Here is a 24326-nt window from a genome sequence, read left to right as displayed (position 1 = left end):
CAGGAAGCAAATGCATCATGGCTCACAAATGGAAGGGGCCCATCAACATTGACATTGCTGCCAAGGTTTTTTTCCCTCAGAGTCTCCCTAATGTGGACTCCATAGACCTAACAAGAGAAGATAAAACATACAGCAAATCAGAATGTGTATCAGAAGAAATGCTAAGTTGCATCCTGTTGACCCAATATATCCATGACTACTACTTACAGGTATGGTTGTTGTTGTTTGATTGATTGATTGATTGATTGATTGATTGATTGATTTCTTAACCACCCTTCACCATGTGGTGAAATCCCAGTTAGGGGAAAAGATTGGATATGATAAATATAAGGAAGTCCCAGGGCAGGTTACTGCCAGCCCGCCAGCCCCAGAGATTCAATTCCAGTTGTGGATCTTTTTTGGTACAGTATTTTTTATCTGGATTGGAGAGAGAGTGGCAGAGAGGACATTTACGTTATTTTCACTTACATGATTTTCACTTATACACGCAGGATGCCAAAACATAACCCCTCACATAAGTGGGGAGGTGTGCCAGGTAAAGAGGTGTGTCTTCAGCATATGATGACATATAACAAAGGTGCCACCAAGCACACCTCCACAGGGATTGTGGAAGCCGTTAATGGTGTATTTGTTCACATAATCTTACCAACTACTCCTGACCCCTTAGATTCCATCAAAATAGCCTAGTGGAATCTCATGAGCACATGAGAGAGGCACAGGACAAGGTCAAACACAGGTTAGCCAATAACACTTCAGCAAAGTTGGAAAATTTAAGAATATCATACTGTTTAAAGTATTGCCTGGGGAGAGAGGTGGGGTGAGTATGTTGTTCTCAATAAGACTGGAACTGGGCAATAAAAGGTTACATTGACTTCCATGTGACCTGCAGCAAAGAGGGGTGGCAATATTTCAATACTTAAACTGAAAAGTTTTCACTCAAATCTCTGTTTCACAAGGAGATTGATTGTACTAGAAGAGCTTTATCCTCTGATCCTCAAAAAACAAAATTACATTTTCCAGTCAATAAGGCTTTAAGGTTTTAAAAGTCCGATCTAAGAAATCTCCAATTAAGGCTTAGCCACTCAGAGCAGGGAATTTGGAATTTTCTGGATGCCCTGCAGGAGCCACAGATGGGAATTTATCCACAAGCACAAGCGGAACAAACTTTTGGATTTATCATGGATTTCCTCCCTTTAATCACACTCAGCAAGGAACTTAGTAAGCGACAAAAAAGTAAATAAATCCATCCTTCTACTTCAAATGCCACCAAGAAGAAAAGGGCTCTGGCAATGTAAATGGAACATCAATTGCTTAAGTCAGATGGAAATCAATGGCTTCCCTTATACACACATACACACACGCAGAGCTGACCAACAGGTTATTCCCGCTGAGTGCAAAATCGCTGAGTGATGTTTCTGCTTGCTAAGCAGCTTTGTTTACTCACCAGACATAGTGGTCTCTGTTCAAGACAAAGGGGTGCAACACTCCCACCTCCCTTGCCTGCTAAGGTTAGGCAGCAGACCCAGCCACTTCAACAGAATACAATTAGCAAGAGAGGAAGACATGCATCAGGAGAATTGTCTTGCAGCAGCTCCAGTAGACACAAAGTTTCCAAAGCTCTTACAAATCAAATGCAGTCACCACATTGATCCAAAGTCATCCCCTTGGAATTACTGAAGCCTGCTGTCTTGTCTGCAAATAAACTCTGGTTAGTTCTCCCTCGGTGAGAAATGAGAAAATGCAGACTACTTCCAATGCACGGTCATTAGGCAATTGGGGCCATAATCACAGTGCTTACGCTGAAGTTGATGGGAAATGCTGCCGAAATCCCAGTGCAGGTTATGGAGAACATTACAGGAAGCTCTTGGAGTTCCCTTCTGGTTTAGCACTAACCACTGACCATCACAGAATCATAGAGTTGTAGAGTTGGAAGGGATCAGCATGGGAAGCATCCACATGGGTGAAGAGTTGTGTTTGAACTTTTGAGGTGGAAAACAGATGTGTGTCAATTTTATTTTTAGACATTTAGGAAGTCAGTTGCTGCAACTATCTAAATCTCAGTTAAGTTAGGGTAATAAAGAACTGGAATTTGCCATTTCAGTTGAGTGGAGTCCTGGAATCCTTATCAGAAGCAAATCAGCACAACCCCTTCATCTATGAAACTCTTGCAGGTGGGGTTGCTTCTATGACAAAGACAAAGACCTCTGATAGCAATTTCTCCTGAGAGTTTCATGCTTTGGTCATGTTCTTGATTGTTGCCACTTCACAAGACTAGGCTCTTCTGTGGCACTGCCATGCAGAATTGTTATTTTTTGTGGTCTCTACATTGGGAATGGGAAATGTGCTTGGATTGGTCCTTAGCCCCCATGCCAGTTATTCAAAATATATCTGACAAACCAAACCAATAGCAAATGGGACAGAGACAACCCTCACACAACAGTCGTAATTATTATATTATTACATATGGAATTTCTAACTCATATTAGCCAGAGAGCTTTTCAGTAACCTGCAACTCATTGATGCTCAATGAGGAGAGAGAAAACCTTATCCAGCACTGCATATACTAGCAAGTGAAGGTCTAAAGCGAGGAACTGACATTTGTTCTGATATCAGCAAACTATTAAATTTGTATCCCCACCCTTTCAGCCAAAGATCCAACTAAATTTTACTCAGAGTAGACCCACTGAAATCAATGAACATGGCTGAGTTAGGCTTATTAATTGCAGTGGGTCTATTCTGAGTTAAACTTAGTTAAATACCACCCCAGAGCGGCTAATATGTTTCATGACACTGTGTCTGCCCTGGCATTAATCTGAGAAACCATCAGTAACACTGCTGGAGATCAGTGATGCATCAGCTCTTATGACAATGCTTACATCATCATCACCACCACTACCACCACCATTATAAAATATTGTTAAATTTGTACACTCTAGTAGGGAATATCAGGAGCCACCATCACTGTAATTGGTTTGATTGGACTATGTGTGGTCCAGAGGTGCTAGCCAGTTGCCAAAGTGATTTGATAAAAATGGGGGATACAGAAGGGTTAGATCTGTGTTCCCCACAGATGGTTCTTGACATATCTAAAATCTTGGTACAAGCCCAAAACGAAAAAGGCAGGGGGAACCATTCCCTACCAACAGTCTACATTTCCTGTTATCCCAAGTGAAAAGTCTGTGGTGGACTGAAGCATGGAGCCCCAACCAATCAAAGAGACAATGCTCAGCAGTTGATTCAGTCCTTACTCCCAAGTCTGCCTCTAGGATCTTTCTGTACTACAGGAATATTGTGTGTGTGTGTGTGAGAGAGAGAGAGAGAGAGAGAGAGAGAACACTACATTTTCCCCTACCTGGGAATATGGCACAGCTGGAGAAAGAAAAGGCAAACGTGTTCAGAACTATAGAATGAAAAGGAGCCCAGTACAAGAGGTAGAAGGGGGACTTTTCCCCAAATAGAAGTAACGTTCATACTGTTGATAATGTCTACACTGGCAGTTGTCTCATAGATGACATAATACAGCATAAAACACTTGAGAAAATATTTTATGGTTGCTGCTTAAGCAGTTCTTGAAATATGTTGAGCTTTTATTGCATTTTATAACACACACACACACACACACACACACACACACACACTAAAATAGTAATTCAGTAATTAAATTCAACTGAGTATTGCTATTTTTTATTGTTTTAAACTTAAAAACACATAAACATGTTTTATAACTTGATTTTTTTATAACAAGGTATGAAATTGTATGCTTTAGAAATGTAATATTTTGTTATTTATGTATCTGAATTCTGAAAATAACTAAATTTAAAGACTAAAGTTAACAATAACTACTTTGTGAGGTATAGAATTTTGCAAGGTGTTAAATTAAATATAGCTTAGGTCCTTATTACATCAAGGTTGCAAGATCTTTGGGCAGAGAAAAGGGAGTTTTCATCAAAAGAGCCACCAGATCTAGCTAGACTTTTGTGAGGTTGTTGTTTAATAAGGTAGCTTAAGCTATTCTCTTACCTGTTTCCCATCCAGTGTGTACAGGCGCTTAACTACTCCGGAATCCAGCTTGATGGCATCAGTGATATCAGTGAGAACCTGCTCAAATGAATGCGCTGTCTTCTTGTTAAGCAGAATCCGGACTGCTTTACGGGGCTTCACACCACTCCTGATGATTGTGACCAGTTTAGGCCTAATGAAATCCTTGTTCTCCTTCTGGTCTGAAGGGCTTCCTTTGGCCGAGGCAAGAGAGGCCACTGTGCGGGCAGCGGAGGTGGTTTTCACATTCACTGACCAATTGGGATTTACATTCTTTGTGTACTCCAGCTTCTTGAAGGGCTCTATCGAACCACACACATAGCTCTCTCCTAAGAAAAAGAAGGTGCAGATCATTAGCTCAAATGTCATTTCCTGTTGCGACATTTACATCTTTTAGAGTGAGCACTCTCCATTTTACTTATGGCAACCTAAGCAGAAGATGTAGGCATACAACTGTTGCAGAGAGTGGGATGATTAATAAAATCAGTCCTCCTGCCAGACTGGGAATATCCCCTCACTCACACAGTTTAGGATATTCCACCATTCTTCAGCAGAGTTTCTTTTCTTTCAGCAAAGTAAGCAGCTCACATACATGTCAAACAAAGCTTTAATAATAAAGAAAACTGTAACATAATAACATACTGTCTGAGAGAAACTAAAACAACATGAGGCAAGAACAAAAATGACAGTTGGTCTCTCTAATGAAACTTAACTGAACACACAAAGGGAGGGGCCGATTCCGGAGCACAACACAAAAGCCACCAGATGCCAGACATTCTACTATTCAAATTAGGCCCCAGTTTTTCCCCTAACAACTACTACTTCCTATGTCTCAGAGGCATTTCCTTTTTATAATAAATAAACTACCCTGATTGTTATGTGAACTGTCCTGAGACCTCCGGGTATAAGGTGGTATATAAATTCAATAAGAAAGAAAGAAAGAAAGAAAGAGAATTGTTTCAAAACTCCTGGAGGTTTTGAATAAGAAAATTAGGAGCATCCACCACATATACTCCAGAATCTGAGGAACTCTAAGATTTCAGGAGGAGAATGTCTGGGAGAGAACTATAAGCCCCTGGAAACCTTCTCTAGAAGATGCAGTTATGGAATAGCCATGCATAATATGCAACCTTCAATATTAAACACATTGGCTGTGTTCACATGCCATAGTTAATGGTTTACTGTGAACAAGCAGATCACTCCTGCCTTAACTATTTTCCATTAGAAGCAACGAACTATGATCCTTGACTGAGTGCCATATCCAAACCAGGGATTACGCTTCGTTTTGCTCTAAATGAACTACAATCTGAAGTCAATGTTTGTTCCTGGCTTACCAACCATGGTTTGCTTTGGAGCAGAACAAAAGACAATCCCCAGTTTACATTTAATGGTAAGCCAACTGTCATGGTTTGCTGTTCCCACTCACTAGCAGGGAGAAGTAATGTGGAAGTGATCTACTTGCAGGGAGGAGTGAAGGTAGAGTGATCTACAAGTTCTTGGCAAAACCATTGTGCCATGAGTTAACCTAGGAGGTGGAATGCACTGTGTCCATGGTGAAAACATGAACACACCTCACAAACATACATCTAGTGCAACTGGGTGGGTATTTTGTGGTTTTGCTATTTTATATTGTTTCGATTGACTTGCATTTATCAGTCATCACTTTGGGGCAGGGGGGTCTTTGGGCCAAAAAGTAGTATATAAAACCATAACATAAACCACAGCTTATCATGCTGTGTGAATGCAGCCAATGTTATCTGAGAAGACATAATTGGTTCCTTTAAATTGTTACTCTTAAAATATAAAACTGATTTTAAAGGAGAGAAAGGAAAGCGCTACAAGCCAAGCCTTAAGCTAAATAAAGACTAGTATGAACAAACAGAAGGCACTGCTGCCTTGGGCTTGTTTGTTTTTTAATGTCTATCCTAATATATGCAAAGATAAACAATAATACATATTTTATAATGGTAACATACACTTGCACACACCTTCCTGTTGAAACAATGGTGTAAGTTGTTAATGTTTAGGAGCTGGCTCCCATGAAGAATTTTTTAATTATTAGCTATTATTTATTTGTTGCATTTCTATCCCACCTTTTTTTTCAAGGAGCTCAAGGTGGCATACATGATTCTCTCCCTTCTCATTTAAACCCCACAACAATCCTGCGAGGTAGGTTAGGCAGGGACTGCCCCAAGTCCACCCAGTGAGCCTCTCTACACCACACTAGATCCAAGAGTATCAATATTGCAGTGCGCTATGTGAAGAAGAGCGACAGCATTGGTATCTCTTCCAAACTCTACTACAGAAATACCAGAAAACATACGGCAAGCAAAATAAACCTTACCAGCGGGAAATACTTTTCTAATTAATATAGGATTGACAGAAAACTTCCCCCCTAATTTTTTTTTAGTTCTAATAGAGAGCTCTATTTTTGGAAGGCAATGTTAAGCTCCTTTTAATATCCAGTTTATTCTGGTGAAAGCCTTGCACAACATGAAGGCCAAGTGATGAACTGTAGTAATGATCCAAGAATGATCAAACAGGACATATTCTCTTTTATCTGTGTCTCTATCCAGCATTTTTAGCCCCAACAATTCAATTGCCACAAGGTCAAAAACCACATAAGTGCTCCCTTCTTTGTATGCAAAATGAGTCATCCACGGATTTCATTGATTTGGAAATACCATTTCTTGTTTTTGTCGGTAGTGCTTTCTTAAAAGTGCTTTACCAATACTTTTAGTGTACTGGTGCAGGGGAGGAGAACTCATTTTGACCCATTATATTTTATGTACCATCAGACAGTTCTTTCTTTCTTTTTCTTTTTTTTTACTGGTCACTGACAAATACAGTGGTACCTCTGGTTATGAACTTAATTCCTTCCGGAGGTCCGTTCTTAACCTGAAACCGTTCTTAACCTGAGGTACCAGTTTAGCTAATGGGGCCTCCCGCTGCCGCTACGCCACTGGTGTCCGATTTCTGTTCTCATCCTGAGGTAAAGTTCTTAACCCGAGGTACTACTTCCAGGTTAGCAGAGTCTGTAACCCGAAGTGTTTGTAACCTGAGGTTTGTAACCCGAGGTACCACTGTAAGTCTGAAAGACAGAAATACTTTTTGCAGCAGCCTAATTAGCATTGTTGAAGTGACTAAACAGCAGTATTCAAAAGCCACTAAAAAAGGAGTGCCAATATATTTTGAATCAACAAATTATCCCCATTAGGTTTGTGCAGTTATTTGAACTAGTGAGGGTTCTTACAGTCTAATTCTACTGTGGTTCCACTGGTACCAAGTGCTGGTTTGGTCCCCTATGCTGGCAGCCACCACCTCTAAAGCAAACAGATAAAAGCCACACCAGAAACTGAGTCTAACTGGAAGCTAGTCCTTCTGTAAAGCATTGGATAAAAGACAGTCCATGGCTCTCCCTTGGGAAGAACTTCCATAATTTTTAGAGCCATCACTAAGAATGCTTCATTGCACACCCCTTCCTGATCTTAACTGACACATGGATGATGTTTCCAGTAGGCCATCCCCTGTCAGTTTTAAAGGGCTCACGTAAGTAGTGTTTTCCCCTAAGGTATGCAGGACCCAAGTTGTTTAGGGCATTCAGAAATCATCAATGTCACTTTGAATTGTGCCTAGGAGCAAACTATACGAGTCATATTTTGCAGCATGTAAATGCTTCACTTCCAAGCAAGGTCTGCTAGATATCAAAGTAAAAATATCCTGTCATCTAAATGACAACGCAGGAGAAGAAAAATCTCAATTGATAAGAAAAGTCTGGCAAGAAAGTAGGCTGAATAATTGTACTACTAGTCAACTGTTGCACAGAAGATTCTCCCAAGGTGGGAGGAAACAAACAAACCATTTAACAGTTGCTAATCAAGTGTCATGTTTTGATTAGAATATTAATAGCTCGTAGAGATTTAGAAGACTCTATCTACCTTTCACTCATGAGAGACATACAAATAAGATAAAGATACATCACAACAGAAAATTCACCCAATAGAAAGAATGAGCTTACAAATAATGTTCAGACACAAGCTGTAGCGTTAGAACATACTGGGCTAGCTATTTTTCATGTTTTCATAGATCAAATTATTAATGGTGAAATCCAATGGCATCTGCTTGCTGGCAGAACAGACAGCATTGGTGAAGTAGATTCTCCTTCCCCTTACAGTCCTGCAGACCAGATTTTGGGTGGAGAGAAGGGAAAGTCCATTCATGCAGTATTAAGATCTCCCGCTAAGTGTATTCACTCCCTTAAATATGGTATTCATTTGACTGACAAGTTCAATTGTCTTTTTAAAGTTGGAATTCTTATTCTTCAGTGAGCAGAGATTGGAATTTTATTACAAGAGGTTGCTTTTCCCCACACACAGTGGGTTGCCATTAGCATAGAGTGCAGCCATCAAGAGATGCTGCTTATTGTTTCCGACTCAACATTCAGCCAGTCTGTCTAGGTTAAAGGAAAAAATAACTCTGAACACCTGCAACAGCACTCTCCCGAGAACCATTAATTAATAATTACATCTATGGGACTAACAGTGGGGCATGCTCACCAACCATGGAAGAGCACACACTTCCAAACCGTTTCAGCGGTATCTCTAAGTAGCTGTCCAATAGGTTCACTCTTGTTTGGAAGGAATCGGATACCATTAGAAAGATTTCAGTGGTCTCTTGTGCTTTTTATACAGCAATGATGTGGCAGCCCTTAGACTGCTCCATTGATCAATATTTAATGGAACATCACTCCTTTCTGCTCTCTAAAGAAGTTTTTTTTTTTTGTCCTCTTTGCTTCGCATCTATTATATTTTCTGTCAATCAAAAGGTTTCCTTGGGCAACAAGCAAGGAGGATAGCTCCCACCCAAGTAAGAGCAGCAACTGGAACACGTCTAATACAAGAGTTTGGCTGCTCAGAATAAGAAGCTCTCTTTTAACCTAAGAAGTCAACCAGATCAAATAATGCGCTAGACCTCGTTATAACAGCCAGAAGAATGTAAAGGACCTTTCAAAATTTACAAATGAATAGCTATTTCACATTTGTTGCACGGGATCCAGATTACCCTTCTTTGAAATCAATGTAAAAGATGGCACAGTTTCCCAGCATTCAACCTATCAACATATTATAACAGCTGGGAAAATTTAGAATACGGTTATACACTTCCTGGATAATGCCTATAACATCACTTATGACAAATCCTCTAATGCCAGTACCTATTATCTTTAACAACACTGCTCAGCCTGCAAAATGGGAACTTGCAAAACCAAATAGTTTCAAGGCACAATAAAAGGGGCCTCTCTTAAGCTTCACTTCAGCATAGCATTCAGATACTGGTCTAATGCATATGTTACTTGAACTGGTGTAGCCAGGGCCGGCCCACCCATGAGGCAAGGTGTGGTGACAAGCGGCAGAACCCATAGGAGCAACAGATCCTGATTTTATTTATTTCATAAAATTTATACCTCCCTTGATTGGAAAAGGGGGAAAAAGAGAAACCCTCAAAGCAGTTTACAAAAATGCAGATCTTAATTCCCCCTTGTTCCTGATATAGATCTTCGTTTACCCCTTCTTCCCAAGCAGGCAGGAGGACACCATTTTGTGGTTTGCCTCAGGCTCCAAAATGTCTTGGGCAGCACTAAAATGTCTTGGTTACAGCTGCCGTTCCAATTGTGGCTATTTCTGCACACTCCAGGAAGATACCATCATAGGATTTTTTATGGGGGGGGGGAGTGTAATCTGGATATCATCTGTGGGTCCCCTTCAAACATATGTTTTTATATCTGTAAAGTGGGGTTCTTCAGAAAGAGGAGCTGCTAAAGAGGTCACATCAGCCTCAGTTAAGTTAATATCTCTAGCCAAATATGTGAAGTACGGTATCTCTTGCATGACTAAGGAGTACAGGGAACTGATAACCACAGAAGCTATGAGCTGGAGATGCTTCCAGAAGGCAGGCACCTTCCCCAGCTGGAGGTGATGTCATCAGCAAGTGTAAGAGAAGAACAGACCTGAGCCAGTCTCATCTGGGGCTGGGAAGAAAGAGAGGTTTGGCCTGCTCTCTGTCCCGAAACCAAAGCTTATGGCATTTGCAGGGGGCTTTCTAGAAATCCAATTGGGAAGCAAGATCAGTTGGGAGCATTAAGACTGCAAAGCCTTTTATCATATGCTCTGTTCATGTTATCTGTGTAAATAAAACCGTATTATCACAAAGACACCAATGTCTACAGTGACCTTCACTCCAAGAAATTCAAGCCTGAGGTACATGCTGGCACCCCTGAAATCTACCACTGCTCAGAGACTTGGTTGCACATAACAATATAAAGCACCTGTCCTTAAGGTTTCACTGTATGAAACCTCAACACTCCAGTGTTGCCCAGAATCAGTGCTGGAGGGTCCTTGCAATCTCTCACCATGGCAGGATTCCCTAGCCTAAAATCATTCCTAAAGGTTGGTCCAGTGTCAAAACAATAATACAGTAAAAGCTCAGACAGAGGAGGGAGAAAGAGAGAGAACCATTCTCCGCTGCCTAATATTTCTGAAGGGTTTCGGCCCAGAGACAACTTTACCACAGTCAAAGAAGCACTGGTCAGATCCAGCATTCGGGTTATATGGGCCGGATACCTAACATCCCATTCAGACAGGTAAATCATTCTTCTCACCTCCAGGCAGAGCTTGGGCCGAAGAAAAGAGAGATTGTGTGTATAGCTTTAGGTAACAGAGGAAGCATCTTAAAAAGCAGAGACATCACCTTGCCGACAAAGGTCTGTATAGTTAAAGCTATGGTTTTCCCAGTAGTGATGTATGTAAGTGAGAGCTGGACCATAACGTAGGCTGATCGCCAAAGAATTGATGCTTTTGAATTATGGTGCTGGAGGAGACTCTTGAGAGTCCCATGGACTGCAAGAAGATCAAACCTATCCATTCTGAAGGAAATCAGCCCTGAGTGCTCACTGGAAGGACAGTTCCTGAAGTTGAGGCTCCAATACTTTGGCCACCTTATGAGAAGAGAAGACTCCCTTGAAAAGACCCTGATGTTGGGAAAGATTGAGGGCACAAGGAGAAGGGGAAGACAGAGAACGAGATGGTTGGACAGTGTTCTCGAAGCTACCAGCATGAGTCTGACCAAACTGAGGGAGGCAGTGGAAGACAGGAGTGCCTGGTGTGCTCTAGTCCATGGGGTCATGAAGAGTCGGACACGACTAAATGACTAAACAACAACAACAATATTTCTGAAGGGTTTCAGCCCAGAGACAACTTCATCACAGTCAAAGAAGCATTGGTCAGATCCAGCATTCGGGTTATATGGGCTGGATACCTAACATCCCATTCTGACAGGTAAATCATTCCTCTCACCTCCAGGCAGAGCTTGGGGAAAAGAAAAGAGAGATTGAGTGTATTGCTTTAGGTAACAGGGGAAGAGAGCCACTAATGAAATTGAGAATCAGAGTTGTAGAGTTGGAAGAGACCCCAAAGGTCATCTAAGTCCAAACCCCTGCAATGCAGGAATCACAGTTGACATTGCTGAAGGAGGCTTGGCCATTTCAAAAAAGCCAGGCTCTTCTCCCTGTTCTTTGAAAACTGTCGGCTTCAGCAGAAATGTAACTGGAGGAGTGGGACACCACCAAGTGATCTTCCCAACTGTTTAGATGCAACACACAGCTGCAAGCTAATTGTATCTATAATAAACTTGCAGCATCAGTTTAAAAGAGAGAGAGAGAGAATGTAGGAGGAGAACACTGCCATGAACTGTCAGTTTGTGAAATATATTCAGGGGAAAAAATATTCATTTATTCTAAATATGTGTTCCTTTTGGGTAGGCCAGGAGATTGATTTCCAGTAAAGCAGAACTCACTCCTTCAAATTCCAGTAGACAACTGGCAAATGGGGCTAAAGCTAACTCTTTAGGACAGCTTCTCTTTGCAAATGCAGAATGAAACACAGAGTTGACAGCTGGCCACGGCTCACTGTAAGAGCTCTGTATGCACAAGGTCCCAGGCGTCTCCTGTTAAGGTAGTCTTAGGATGTAACTAGGAAAAGAAGCCCTTGCTGTAAAGCTTGCAAAGTAGACAACACTAGGCAAAGATAGGAAGAACAGTCTGAAACAGTATAAGGCAACTTTATTATTTGCTAATTCTCAACATTAGTTACAGATGAATAAATGTGTTTTCAGAGCTGGCTTGTTTATGGCACACTTATTTTTCAAGGTGATGGCTGACCAAGCATTGTTGCGGATCAGTTTCACATTATATTCTAATTTGATTACCATACCCTGTTGCACTCAGTTCTCTCCTCCGAACACCAAGATTTTTAATAGATTTTGGCAGCCAGTCAGTATTAACAGAAAAAAATTCCATAGCAGGCAATATTAATTTCAAAATTAATTTAATTTTTTTAAAAACAACTATGAGGTCTAGTCCCATTAAATCTAACTCCATGATTAAATGTTAGAAGGTTGAAACTCCACTGAACTTTTGATATTTAAAAAATAATAATTAAAAAGGACAATGTGCAATATCCAAACAATTTTCTACGACCAATTGCATGTTTAATTATTTTGCAGCAGTTTTGCTTCACTTTCCTCATTATTTATAATCCCCCCTTGGGTCTAACAGGGTTCTTCAAGACAGCTTACAATAAAAAAATGTGTGTCATATTATTAAAAAAACTAGAATGTTCAGTAATTTTGGTGAGTTACTGAAGTTATGGACAGTCTGTTACACCATTCAGCTGACTGTGCTTGTTTCAGTTAATCCATGCATGAAATACCTGAATGTTTCAGCATCTTGAGAGTGAAGGACTTATGTTTGGCTCTCAGTGCTACACAAGTCAGACTTGAGGTGTTTGATCATTGGCTAAGTATAGAAAACACCTTAAGAATAACCAAAATAAATTGAAGCCTGCGAAAGAGAAACATGAGGGCTAGAAACGTAGATAAGAATGATGTTGATATAGGATTTTCCCTGAAGCCTATTTGATTGTGTCCAGAGATGCAGGCATAATAATCAGCAAGAGGAACTGTTACATCTTCTTTGAATTTTAGAGAGAATCATAAGATCGATGCAAGTTTTCAGACATTGGTTTTGCTTTGTGACTTTAAGTATAACTATTGGTTTTATCACATTGTAAGAAGCCAGTAGCTTAAATTGAATAAGGTTCTATCAAAGGGAAAGGGTCAAGACAGCAGGAACTTTGAGTGGAATCTATTTACAAAAACCACTGTCAACTGCTTCTTCCAGAAAACTTGTTAATCTGATTTGCTGCTTGACAGTTGCTAGTGCATTTCTTACCCTACAAATAAACCACTGTACACACATTGCCCTTTTGGGGGGAAAGCCTGTATTTGTACAATTTGCATTCTGCTGCTTTCTATAGCGACTTGGAAAGTTGACTCGCACTTGAAGATCGACGCCAAGGAGTTGTCCAGCAACATCTTGGCAGTAGTTTTCCATGGGGGAAATGCCAATTATGCCTGGCCTACAACTGCTAAATCTAAATCTCAACTTTTAAGTACTCATTTGAGATATTCTAAAGCACAGAAGCTTTAGAATAAAGCCTATGCATGCCCCCTGCATTTCAGCAGACTAATGTGAAAGATAGGACAACGTATTAGGCTGCCGGCAGATCTTAACCAATAAGAGAATATTTTAGGACACTTCCAAGGTAAAGCAGTTTGCAGGTAAACAGCATACCAGACATCCAGATCTGGTATTTGGATATTTAAATTCAGTATGTATGTATGTATGTATGTATGTATGTATGTATATAATTAAAACACACACACACCAGCTCTTCCTTCTGTCTTTTCATTTCAATTTCTCCTCTGATCAGAATTAAGAGACAGTTTTGTTCCCACTTGTTCTCTCTATTGCTGATTTGCAGGCATGAGTGTGGATCCAAAGTGGTACACACAGAGAGAGTGACTTGGAGAAACCTCAAGATTTGCAAAAAAGTGGGGAGGGGGGATAGTTATGAAAAAAAAAACTCCTAACTGGAGGAAACCTACAAATCAACTCAAGGAGGATTGAGAAAACGCAGAGGCCACAGATTGTTGCAATGGGTATGTGGAAGTGGAAAAATCATAGTGCAGTGTACAGTTAGCTGACTGGCACAGAGGAAAGGTATATACTATACTGCAACAGGGTTTACTTATTGGTCCCACTTATTGGACTGTCTTGCCAGAGTGGTGCATGCTCTAGTTATCTCCTGCTTGGACTACTGCAATGCGCTCTACATGGGGCTACCTTTGAAGGTCACCCGGAAACTCCAACGAATCCAGAATGCGGCAGCTAGACTGGTGACTGGGAGCAGCCGCCGAGACCACATAACACCGATCCTGAAAGACCTATGTTGGCTCTCAGTACGTTTCAGAGCACAATTCAAAGTGTCAGTGCTGACCTTTAATGCCCTAAATGGCCTCGGCCCAGTGTACTTGAAGGAGTGTCTCCACCCCCATCATTCAGTCTAGACACTGAGGTCCAGCTCTGAGGTCCTTCTGGCGGTTCCCTCACTGCAAGAAGTGAGGTTAAAGGGAACCAGGCAGAGGGCTTTCTCGGTGGTGGTGTCTGCCCTGTGGAACACCCTCCCATCAGATGTCAAGGAAATAAACTTTCAAATCTGACTTTTGAAAGACATCTGAAGGCAGCCCTATTTAGGGAAGTTTTTAGTGTTTGAAGTTTTATTCTGTTTTTAGTGTCCTGTTGGGAGCCACCTAGAGTGGGCAGGGTATAAATAATAAATTATTTTATTTATTTATTTATTATTATACTGACCTTCCACCAGCTGGTCTAAGGTGGTAATCTTCCTGACTCCATCAATGGTATAGATTGTTCTCACACCCTGGGGCAGATTGACGTTATCAGAGAGAGTCCGAGTCAGATCAGCCAGCAGGGCCTCGAAAGATCTAAACCGGTCGGGAGAGATGGCGTATACAATCCCTTTGAAATAGCGGTCCCCGTTGCGATAGAAGCGGACTTTCTTGGCTTTCTTCTCGGAGCTGAGGGTCTGTAGGGTGCGGGTGCGGTAGAAGCTGCAGTGGGCACTGTGGGTCGGGCTAGGCAGGCCGTTCACCCGTGACCCTCGGCTGTAGCGCTGTGCTTTGTCACGCTCGTCAAAGTGTTCCAGCTCCATATCTCTCCCAAAGGACATCTTGGAAAGTTAATCTGGAAGGGGCGAGAGAGCAGATGTGGCAAAGACTGATCAATATGCACTGTAATTATGCAGCAACCATATTAAAACACCGAGGATTTAGGGCTCTGCTACAACCAACCTGAATTTGGCCAACTCTTCCCGCAATGCAAGAATATTTATACACTGCTTAACGGCAATTAAAGAAAAACTCTGAAAGTGGCTTGTAGAAAATGTTATAAAATATTCATTAAAAGCAGCCATAAAAAACAGACTTTTTAAAAAGCAGACATAATAAAATTATCAGAATATAGATAAAAGCCAATTGATTTTTTTTTAAAAAAAGATAAAATAAATGCATATAATTAAAATTCATGTCTGAGTAGGCTTGCCTAATCAAGAAATGTTTTTAGCACGCATCAGAAACAATAAGTGCATAATATCAATGGGCAGGGAGTTCCAGAGACTGCCACATTATTATTACCACTAATATTATTATTATAACTGAAATTATATACTGCCTTCCACTTCAAGACGTAATACCAAGCCAATAGCAAAATAATAAGAATAAAACCAATTGAAAAAATACAGCTACCCATAATTAAGATACACAGTAAAATGATAGTCTTCTCGCAAGTGAGGAACGGACATTATGTGTGGCCCTTGTAAGAGGATTTAGCTTACTATAGAAAGGCATGGGCCACCAGGTACCAGCTAAGCTGGGGAATGGAACGAAATATTTTACATTAGATAGCACATAAAAACAAGGTAGAGGGTCATTCTTTATTCATTATTGGCTTAACAACCAATCTTGCATTTTTATTAAAACAAATAAAATGTTTGCTCTGTCTCCCAAGCACATACACACAAAAAAGGCGCCTGTCTGCTCCTCAGTGAGCCTTGAGTTAGTTTCTGTTGTATTACCAGCAGTAGCTGAGATTCTTGCTAAATGAGACTCTATCAAGCCTACTAGAAATGACTTAAACACGACTCTGCTCAGCACAATCAAGATACAGATTTTACTCAGGTGCTGCTGTGACTCCAGACTTGTTCTCTAATTTAATGGTCTTGTGGATTTGTCACAATTTCCCCAGACTCTAATGGAGAACCTAACCACCAAGAAAGTGAGTCTTTCAAGATCTAGTGCATTCAATTCTTGACTGGGGCACAATCCAGCAGTGTGGTTTTCCACTAAAACATATGCAGGACCAACGAAAGCATGTTCAAGAGTAGATAGGTGGCAGTGCAGTCCTATGCATGTCTACTCAGAAGGAAACTCTGTCGAGACTTACTCCCAGGGGTAAAGCAAGGGGACCCTTTGGCCCTCCAGATGTTCATTTGCCCTGGACATTGGCCATTCCTGCTAAGGCTGGTAAGAGCTGCAGTTCAGTAACCTCTAGAGAGGTTTCCCACTCCTGCTCTAGATTTTGTTGGTCTGTATGACCACTGATCAGGTATGATGGGAGTTGTAGTCCAGCAACATCTGAAAGGCCATAGGTTCCCCACCCCAGTATACAGAATTGCAGCCTTATCTGGTAATCTATACTAAAGGGTAAAGGGGACCCCTGACCATTAGGTCCAGTCGTGACCAACTCTGGGGTTGCGCGCTCATCTCTCTCTGTAGGCCGAGGGAACCGGCGTTTGTCCGCAGACAGCTTCCGGGTCATGTGGCCAGCATGATGACTAAGCCGCTTCTGGCAAACCAGAGCAGCGCACGGAAACGCCGTTTACCTTCCCACCGGAGCGGTACCTATTTATCTACTTGCACTTTGACGTGCTTTCAAATTGCTAGGTTGGCAGGAGCAGGGACCGAGCAACGGGAGCTCACCCCGTCACGGAGATTCGAACCGCCGACCTTCTGATCGGCAAGTCCTAGGCTCTGTGGTTTAACCCACAGCGCTATAGGCAGAGGTTAATTATTATTTTTGAAATTGTCTTAGGGCAGAGTTTGCCAACTTGGTGCCCTCCAGATGTTTTTGACTACAACTCCCATCAGCCCTAGCCTGCGCATAAATTTAGCAAATGCTGTCTTAGATCAAGGGTTGCTTCTGTTTGCTGCCATCTAGGTTCACTGACAGTTCAAAATGTTTTCATGGCAAACAGCCTGTGGGTCAGAGACAACTCTGCCTAGACCAGTTCACAGTTGCCATGCATTTGCAGATCCCCAGCCTGTTAGCTATCTCCATTCTTATCTCACTAAATGAAAATTGACTCCCATCTCAACCTGCATGTATACTGAGGTCATCTTTGGAGGTGCTCCTCCAGGTGTCCCTTTTATCTGGAGCGAGGTGGGTAGTGACTGTCTTCTCAATTGTGATGCCCCACTTATAAACTCCCTTCATTGCTCTACCCAATTTTGCCTCTAGCTCCAACAGGCCAGGGACCCATCTAGACAAGCATCCTGTTCTCAGTGGCCAACCAGATGCCTACCGGAAATCTCATTAGGAGGGCCTCAGCGCAACGGCTCTCTCTCCCCACCTGTGATTCCCAGAAACTGGTATTGAGGAGCATCCTGCCTCCAACCATGGTAGGAGAACATAGCCATCATGGTTGGAAGCCAGTGACAGCCTTACCCTTCATGAATTTGCATAATCATCTTTCACAGCTCTGCCCACCACTGGTATATGGTTCCCAGAAGGCTGCCAAGTAAGGAATGTTGCCTTTGGGCAGAAAATGGTTCCCCATCCCTGATTTAAAGCAAAGACAGTCATAGAAGAATGGTAGCCTATATAAGGCTCACAGTATATAAGGCCCCCGCTTTATTTTCCTTGAAAATGCAGGCAAACATATGAAGGGAGTGGAGACTACCCCAAAAAAGCATTGCTATCCTATACCAAGTTAGGTTATTAGGCTACCTCATTTATCATTATCTAGGTCAGAGGTTTTCCCCTGGGACCGCTTGAAAATGGCCTTGGCAGACCACTTAACCATTTTTCTGCCTGTTGTACTAACTGTGCAAGAAGCAGTATGATTTTTAGTTATATTTTTATTGCTTCTTTTATTTCTCATATTGTATTTTATTGCCATTTGAGTTCTGTGGACTTCAACTTCTAATGCAACAAAATACAGTATAAGAAATAAAAGAAGCAATAAAAATGCATTCAAAATCAATATGAATAGTTAATGCAGACATGCCAGAGACCACCTGAATGAATCTTGCAGACCACTGGCAGTCCACGGTCCGAGAACACTTGTACTAGATGCTGTCTAGATCAGTGCAATCTAACTGGCAGTAGCTCCCTAGGATTTCAGACAGGGATCTTTCCCGCTCCTACATGAAGATACCAGGGATTAAACCTGGGACCTTTTTCATGGAAGGTTGGTGCTGCAGCACTGAGCTGCAGCTGTTCTCCATAGGGAGGTACAGGCCCCAGGGTAAAGCCCTGGCAAAGCAAATGTATGTCCTACAGGGTTCCACTTGCCTATTCCTCCCAGGGTACAGAAATAATACTAGAGTAATGCTTTAGTCTTCAGAAGGGAAAGCCATAGGGACAAATTCCCACTCAGCCATGAGCCTCATTGGAGGGTTTATCCAGAGCAGTGCTACATGAACAAACACCGCCCAACTTTTTCAGACCCAAAAGCTGAACAAGCATCTTCCAGGATGCACTCCTGGGTGAGTGATGTGACCAGTGCCTCGCAAAACAGACACTTTTTCAGGACAAGAGAACAGCATGAAAATATGTGAGATCATGGTGCCCAAAATGGCCACCATGACCTCACACACAAAAAAAGGATGTCCTGTTTTTTCTGGGGCACTTGGCAATTATGTGAACATTCCAATGATTTCTACTTGCACAGGAGAACATTCTCCACCTCTCCTTCCCAGGAGTGCCCCCTAAATCGGTCCTGGGCTCTTCCACAACCCCCTGGAGCAAATTTAGGAAGGGTGTGGGGTACGTGCAGGAAGACAGTTCCATTGTGTAAGCAGAAGGACTTGTGCTAACAAGACACATTAGTTGAACCCCACCCTTGATGAACTTGGGCCAGTCACTACCTCTCAACCTAACCTACTCCACAAGGGTTTATGAGGACAAAATGGGGAAGCAGGAGAACCATGCACTTTGAGCAGGATATATAAATGTAATAAATACATAAGCCTAACATACTAGGAAGTAAGGTCCAACTACATATGCAACAGTATTAGGTGATAAACGTTTCCTTGACTGTACCAATTCAGACAGCAGGTGGGAATGTTGTGTCACCTTTATGGAAAAATAATAGCACCATCTACCAATATACCATACGAGGGTAAAGCCTGGGATTGGGGGAAGTTTCGGCTTTGACTTCCCCCAGTTTCTCATTGTTCTACTCATAAATTCTGTTCTCCTTATTTCCACATCAGTCTTTGAAAATTCCATAAGAATCCACCAGTATTTCAGGGCTAATTTCTCCTAACATACATATTTTGTATGCATTTTTGCCTAATATACACATTTTTGCTAATCAATTTATCCTAATCTAATGCTTTTGTATGTTATTTCCACTCAAATATGCATTTTCATGCATACCTTACCCTAACATATACATTTTTGTATACATTACTTGTTTGGAGAACTGTACTGCAAAATTCAGGGAAGTGCAAATTTCAAAGTATGGCTGTGTTTCATTTTCATATATTGTTTTTAAAAGTGCAAATGTAGGCAGGTTTGCTTTAAGTGCAAACTGAACTGAATTTCTTGCCCATCCCTAACAAAGCCTGTTAAATCCTTCTCCCTGGTGCACTGCATTTTCGACATATATGGAGGCCTCGTTGTCATTAGGGGTGGGGATGCATTCAGAAAGGTTCCTCATTTACAGCCTGAAGTTGTATAATCCAGAAAAATCTTAGCATTTGATTCTACTGCATGAGTACATTGGGCCTACGTATCATGGGACTTACTTCTGAGTAGACAAGCACAGGATTAAGCTGGAGGATACAAAAAGAAGCACCAGAAGTCCCTATCTATAATAAAAGGACTATAAATGAGCTAATCTTTTATGTTTAAACCTTCAAAAATACTAGCCATCACTGGTATTTTTCCCCTTGAAATGAGAAGGAATTATAAGCATTTGGATTAGCATAAACTGCTGCCCAGCTGACAGCTTCAGAATCTTAAAATGAATTGACTGGTGTCAAAACATACAGGACAATTAAAAATGATGTCAGAAAATCTGTCCAAAATGAAACGAACATGTTCCTAATACAGTACATACATTAAAACATTGCAACCATTTTATTATACAACCGTCTTTCCCCCAGGATCTATTTAAGGCATTTTGAGAATGCCATCTTCCCAACTATGTAAAGCCTTGCTTGTTAAATAAATAAATCCAGGAATCAATCATTTTGTTTACAGCTGTAGCCTACACTTGTAGCTCTTTTAAAAAGTTGCAAAAAATAACGCACAGCAAAATGTATTTATAGCACAAATATACAAACCTAATTTAAAAGTGTCTTATCCATCACATTGATTTCCCATAAAGAAAGGAAAATAGCAGAACCGGGCAGGCTATATCACTAATCATTAGGTGACAGCTATTTCTTGGGGGTGGGGGTGGTAGGGAGAGGAGAAAAGCAATCAGTAGTTTGGGAACCTTAATGTGTTTCTTTGAAAGACCCTCCGATTTCAACTGCACCTGGTTCCACATCATTGTGCTCAAGGCTACAAGCTTTTGATGTACCAAAGACATACCAGTAGTGCCCTGGGCCCACGTTTAAAACTAGATTGGCATGCATCCCACCTCAACTTTTAGCATACAGGTAAATAAAGAACAAGGTGTAGGGCTGCTAGATCAAATTAGAGCCCTGTCCAAGCCACAGTGATTCATTATTCACAAGAGTGGGGGCTTTACATGCTGAAGGGGAGGCTGTACCACTGGTCCCACTCCACCCCAACATCCATGGATGTTTCCATTAGGAATGGAAGGCTATGCATGCAAGGATCTATGAAAGCAGGCTTGCCAACTACACACAACCACACTCAATGTGTGGATACTGAGGAGTGGGGCTGGAGAGCTGAACGGGTTTAAAGGTGGGGCTGATAGTGTGGCCCCATTGCCCTTTCAAAGCATGGAAACCCCTTCTTGCATTCAACAGTGGCTAGCCAGGTGCTTCTGAGAAACTCAGAAGCAAAGTATGAAGGCAGTAATCCTCCTCTGCTGGTAGTCTCTAGCATGTTGCAATCATAGGTACAGTGCCCCTGAACATGGAGGTTCTATTTTGCCATTATTGCTAATAGCTACCGATAGTCCTGTTCTCCATGAATTTGTCTAAATACTTTTTAAAACTAGCATTCTCTGCATCTTAGAGGGATCCTTAAACGTGTCCTGATGGGCTTCAAAGTGGAACATATGCCTCCTGAAAACTTCATCTAGAACACGTGGTGCTCTTATTCCAGACTTCTTATAGCTGACGGTTCACATCTGCTTAGCATGAACATCCCATGTTATGGAGATTATCTACCTTAGAATTTGCAAGTTATGGAACACATTTGTTTACCAAAAAAAATAAAATAAAAAATAGAGCTACAAGTCTGAAATCCCATCTAATCACAGATGATGATAATATCTAATCATAGCCATGACATGGCATTTGAAAGCATGATAGAGGACCAGTTTAGGCCCAAGATCAGACACCAGCATTTTCAAAGCAAACTCCAAATTTTAAACTCCAAAGTGCAGATTTATACAAAACAGCCTGGCACCATCCTAGTATTATACATGAAAGACCACAGAAGAATAGCCTTGCATCTGAACTACCAGAATCCTGCAGAAGATTAGATGCAATTTTTAAAAAATTACAGAAAAAAATTGAAGAAGAATGCTTAGGAGATGCTCTGACCCAGCATGAATAATTTTACTTCAATAGGAAGCTTTAAAGAGGAAATGTGATGCTTTTCAATCACAGCATGGCCATGTCACACCAACTACTGCCACCCCCGCCCCAAATTCTGTGTGTCCATCATGAGGAATAGGCCACAGCTCTCAAGCCACTTAATCCAGAGAAGGTCCATAGATCACACACACCACACACACACACATCTCAGAATAAACGGTTTAAGGGCGACAGCCTAACAATTAAAATTTGTAGGCAATAAATCACTTTGCAGACCCTAATTGCAGGCTGCTGTATAATGGAACACGCCCAGCTAAGACCTTCATGCCCCTACCGTGCACACCACATTCATCGAGTGCAGGAAAGCGGCACTGCAAATGCGGGTGGAGAGTTCCACAAAGCAATCAAACACAGCCCCAAATACATGCCACAAATCAATATACAAATCATTCAGAGAAGACTGAACAATAGGCTCCGTTTGGCCAGTCATTAGGAAAAGCCACCATCCTCAGTTACATAATGGGCTTTTTTAAAAAAATAAAAAAGGCATTCTTTAAAATGTGGCTCAAGTGATTAATACAGAATAATAAGCCACGTGGACCACCTCGATGCACAGATGATAATGGACTTCAGAAGAGAATCACCCTGGCCATATTTTTGCCTATTTCCTTTCTTCATTTTCTCTCTCTCTCTCAAAAAAAGAGGTGACACCATCTGCCCCCATGTTAGCAGATGGGGCACGTTGTCCCTGTCTCCGCCTGCACGTTTTCCCAAAAAAACGCTGTAGCTATCAATGCATGAAATAAAGGTGTCTCCCCAGCATGCTCAAAGCAAGTGGACAGACATATCAGGATTCATTATTATTTTTTTAATGTAGAATACAGAATTTCCCTAGTGCCTGGTGCCTTTGGCCAAATGAGGCAAGAGAAAGCCCAAAGGAGCCGGTTAAAGGGGGGGGGGGACGTTTTGCCTCTGCTTCCACACAATGACAGGCGCCTTCTCCCCTAGACAGAGAAGGAACCTCCTCCTCCCCATCTCAGCTGTAGCCAAGCAGCTCAAAATGGTGCAAAAAAAATCGCAGAGCTCCCCAATTTGGCAAAGCAGGAAAGGGGTTGCTTAGGGGAAAGAGAGAGAGAGAAAGCCCAGGAGCAGCCCCCTACCTAACCCAACCCGCATCCTTCCAAGATGCTCATCCCAAGACAATGGGGAGAGGTGTGTGCTGGGGAGGGGGAGGCACACACGCTTTTGACAGCCAGGACCTTTCTTTCTTTCTTTTTGCATTACAGGGACAGAGTCGGCGGGGGGGGGGGCGAAAATGCCTCCCCCTCCCCGAGAAAGCCGGGCGGGCGAGGAGCTGCTCCTTTGCGCAGCGCTTACCTGTGCCTTGCAAATCGCGCAGCGTCCCTTCTCGCCTTCCCCACAAGCGCAGGCAGTTGCGCGGGCTGGCTGGCTGGCTGGCTGGCTGGCTTGGCGCAAAGGGGGTGGGTACCACCGGCGTCTCTCAGCAGACAAAGCCCAGCTCGGCGGCCACGAGCAGCAGCAGCAGCGCCGTCCTGCTCTCGCACGGAGCTTGGCGGCTGCGGCTGCCTGAGGGGAGGGCTCGGCTGGCTTTGTGGCGGCTCCGCTCCCGGGCACCCTTCCTGCTGCCTCGCGGGCTGGCTGGCTAACGCGGCGGCTGAGTCGCTCCTGCAACCGCTTCGCCTTTCTTCTCCCTTCAGCCGCTTACGGGGCTCATTTGCATTCTTAGCCCGGCCCTCCTGGAAATGCGGCTCTTCGGGCTGGGCGAAGCGCGAGCGCGGCCTCTGCCCAGAGGGCGGCGCTGTTCCCGCCGACACCGCCCTGCCCCGCCCTCCGCCGCCGGGGATGGTAGCGGCCCGGGAGGCTGCAGAAGGGAGGAAGATATAGCCCGCCTCTGTCCCACAGGCTCAAAGAGGAAGTTAGAATTCGTCTGGAACGTGGGAAGCATAGGAGTCACCGCCTAGGGGCCGAGGTCCCTTCGCCCCCCCAGCAAAATATTGGGGGGGCTGGTCCCCCCAAAGTTGATGGGCATTGCTATTCAAATAGTGTGGGTGTGCCCCATTATGTGATCAATTATGTGGAGTGGGGCTTACCTGCTCCCCCATTGTCTTATTCATTGGGAGGAGACACTAAATGCTGCCTCTGGGCAGGGGTGCCAACTTGAATAAAATGTTTTTTTGGGGGGGACCTGCCCCACAAAATCACAAGACACGGCACACACACCATTGAATGGCAATGCCCATCAATTTGTAGAGAGAGTGACCCTCTCCAGTATTTTATGGGTGGGGCGAAGGGCTCTAGGAGTTGGCACCTATGCCTCTTGAGCATGCAAA

General features: G+C 42.6%; 1 protein-coding gene across 4 annotated transcripts in view; it reads right to left on the bottom strand.

Annotated features, from left to right (window-relative positions):
* The window catches only part of DCLK1 (doublecortin like kinase 1), a 200507-nt gene extending 176773 nt beyond the window's left edge, over window positions 1–23734 (bottom strand). For 2 of the 4 annotated variants that reach the window (XM_081197934.1, XM_081197932.1), the window contains exons 1-3: window positions 23353–23732; window positions 14804–15193; window positions 4021–4367 (exon numbers count right to left, since the gene is read on the bottom strand). In XM_081197934.1, the coding sequence (XP_081054060.1) occupies window positions 4021–4367; window positions 14804–15179 (723 nt within the window). In that variant the 5' untranslated portion in view covers window positions 15180–15193; window positions 23353–23732. Of the gene's footprint in view, window positions 1–4020; window positions 4368–14803; window positions 15194–23352 lie in introns of all 4 variants that reach the window. The other 2 variants (XM_081197936.1, XM_081197933.1) reach the window with 2 other exon arrangements.
* Window positions 23735–24326: the final 592 nt, after the last annotated feature.

This window comes from Podarcis bocagei (assembly GCF_964188305.1).
Source record: "Podarcis bocagei genome assembly, chromosome: 6".
NCBI lineage: Eukaryota > Metazoa > Chordata > Lepidosauria > Squamata > Lacertidae > Podarcis > Podarcis bocagei.
Note: the sequence above shows the minus strand (reverse complement) of the source record. Positions and strands in the feature narration are given on the sequence as shown.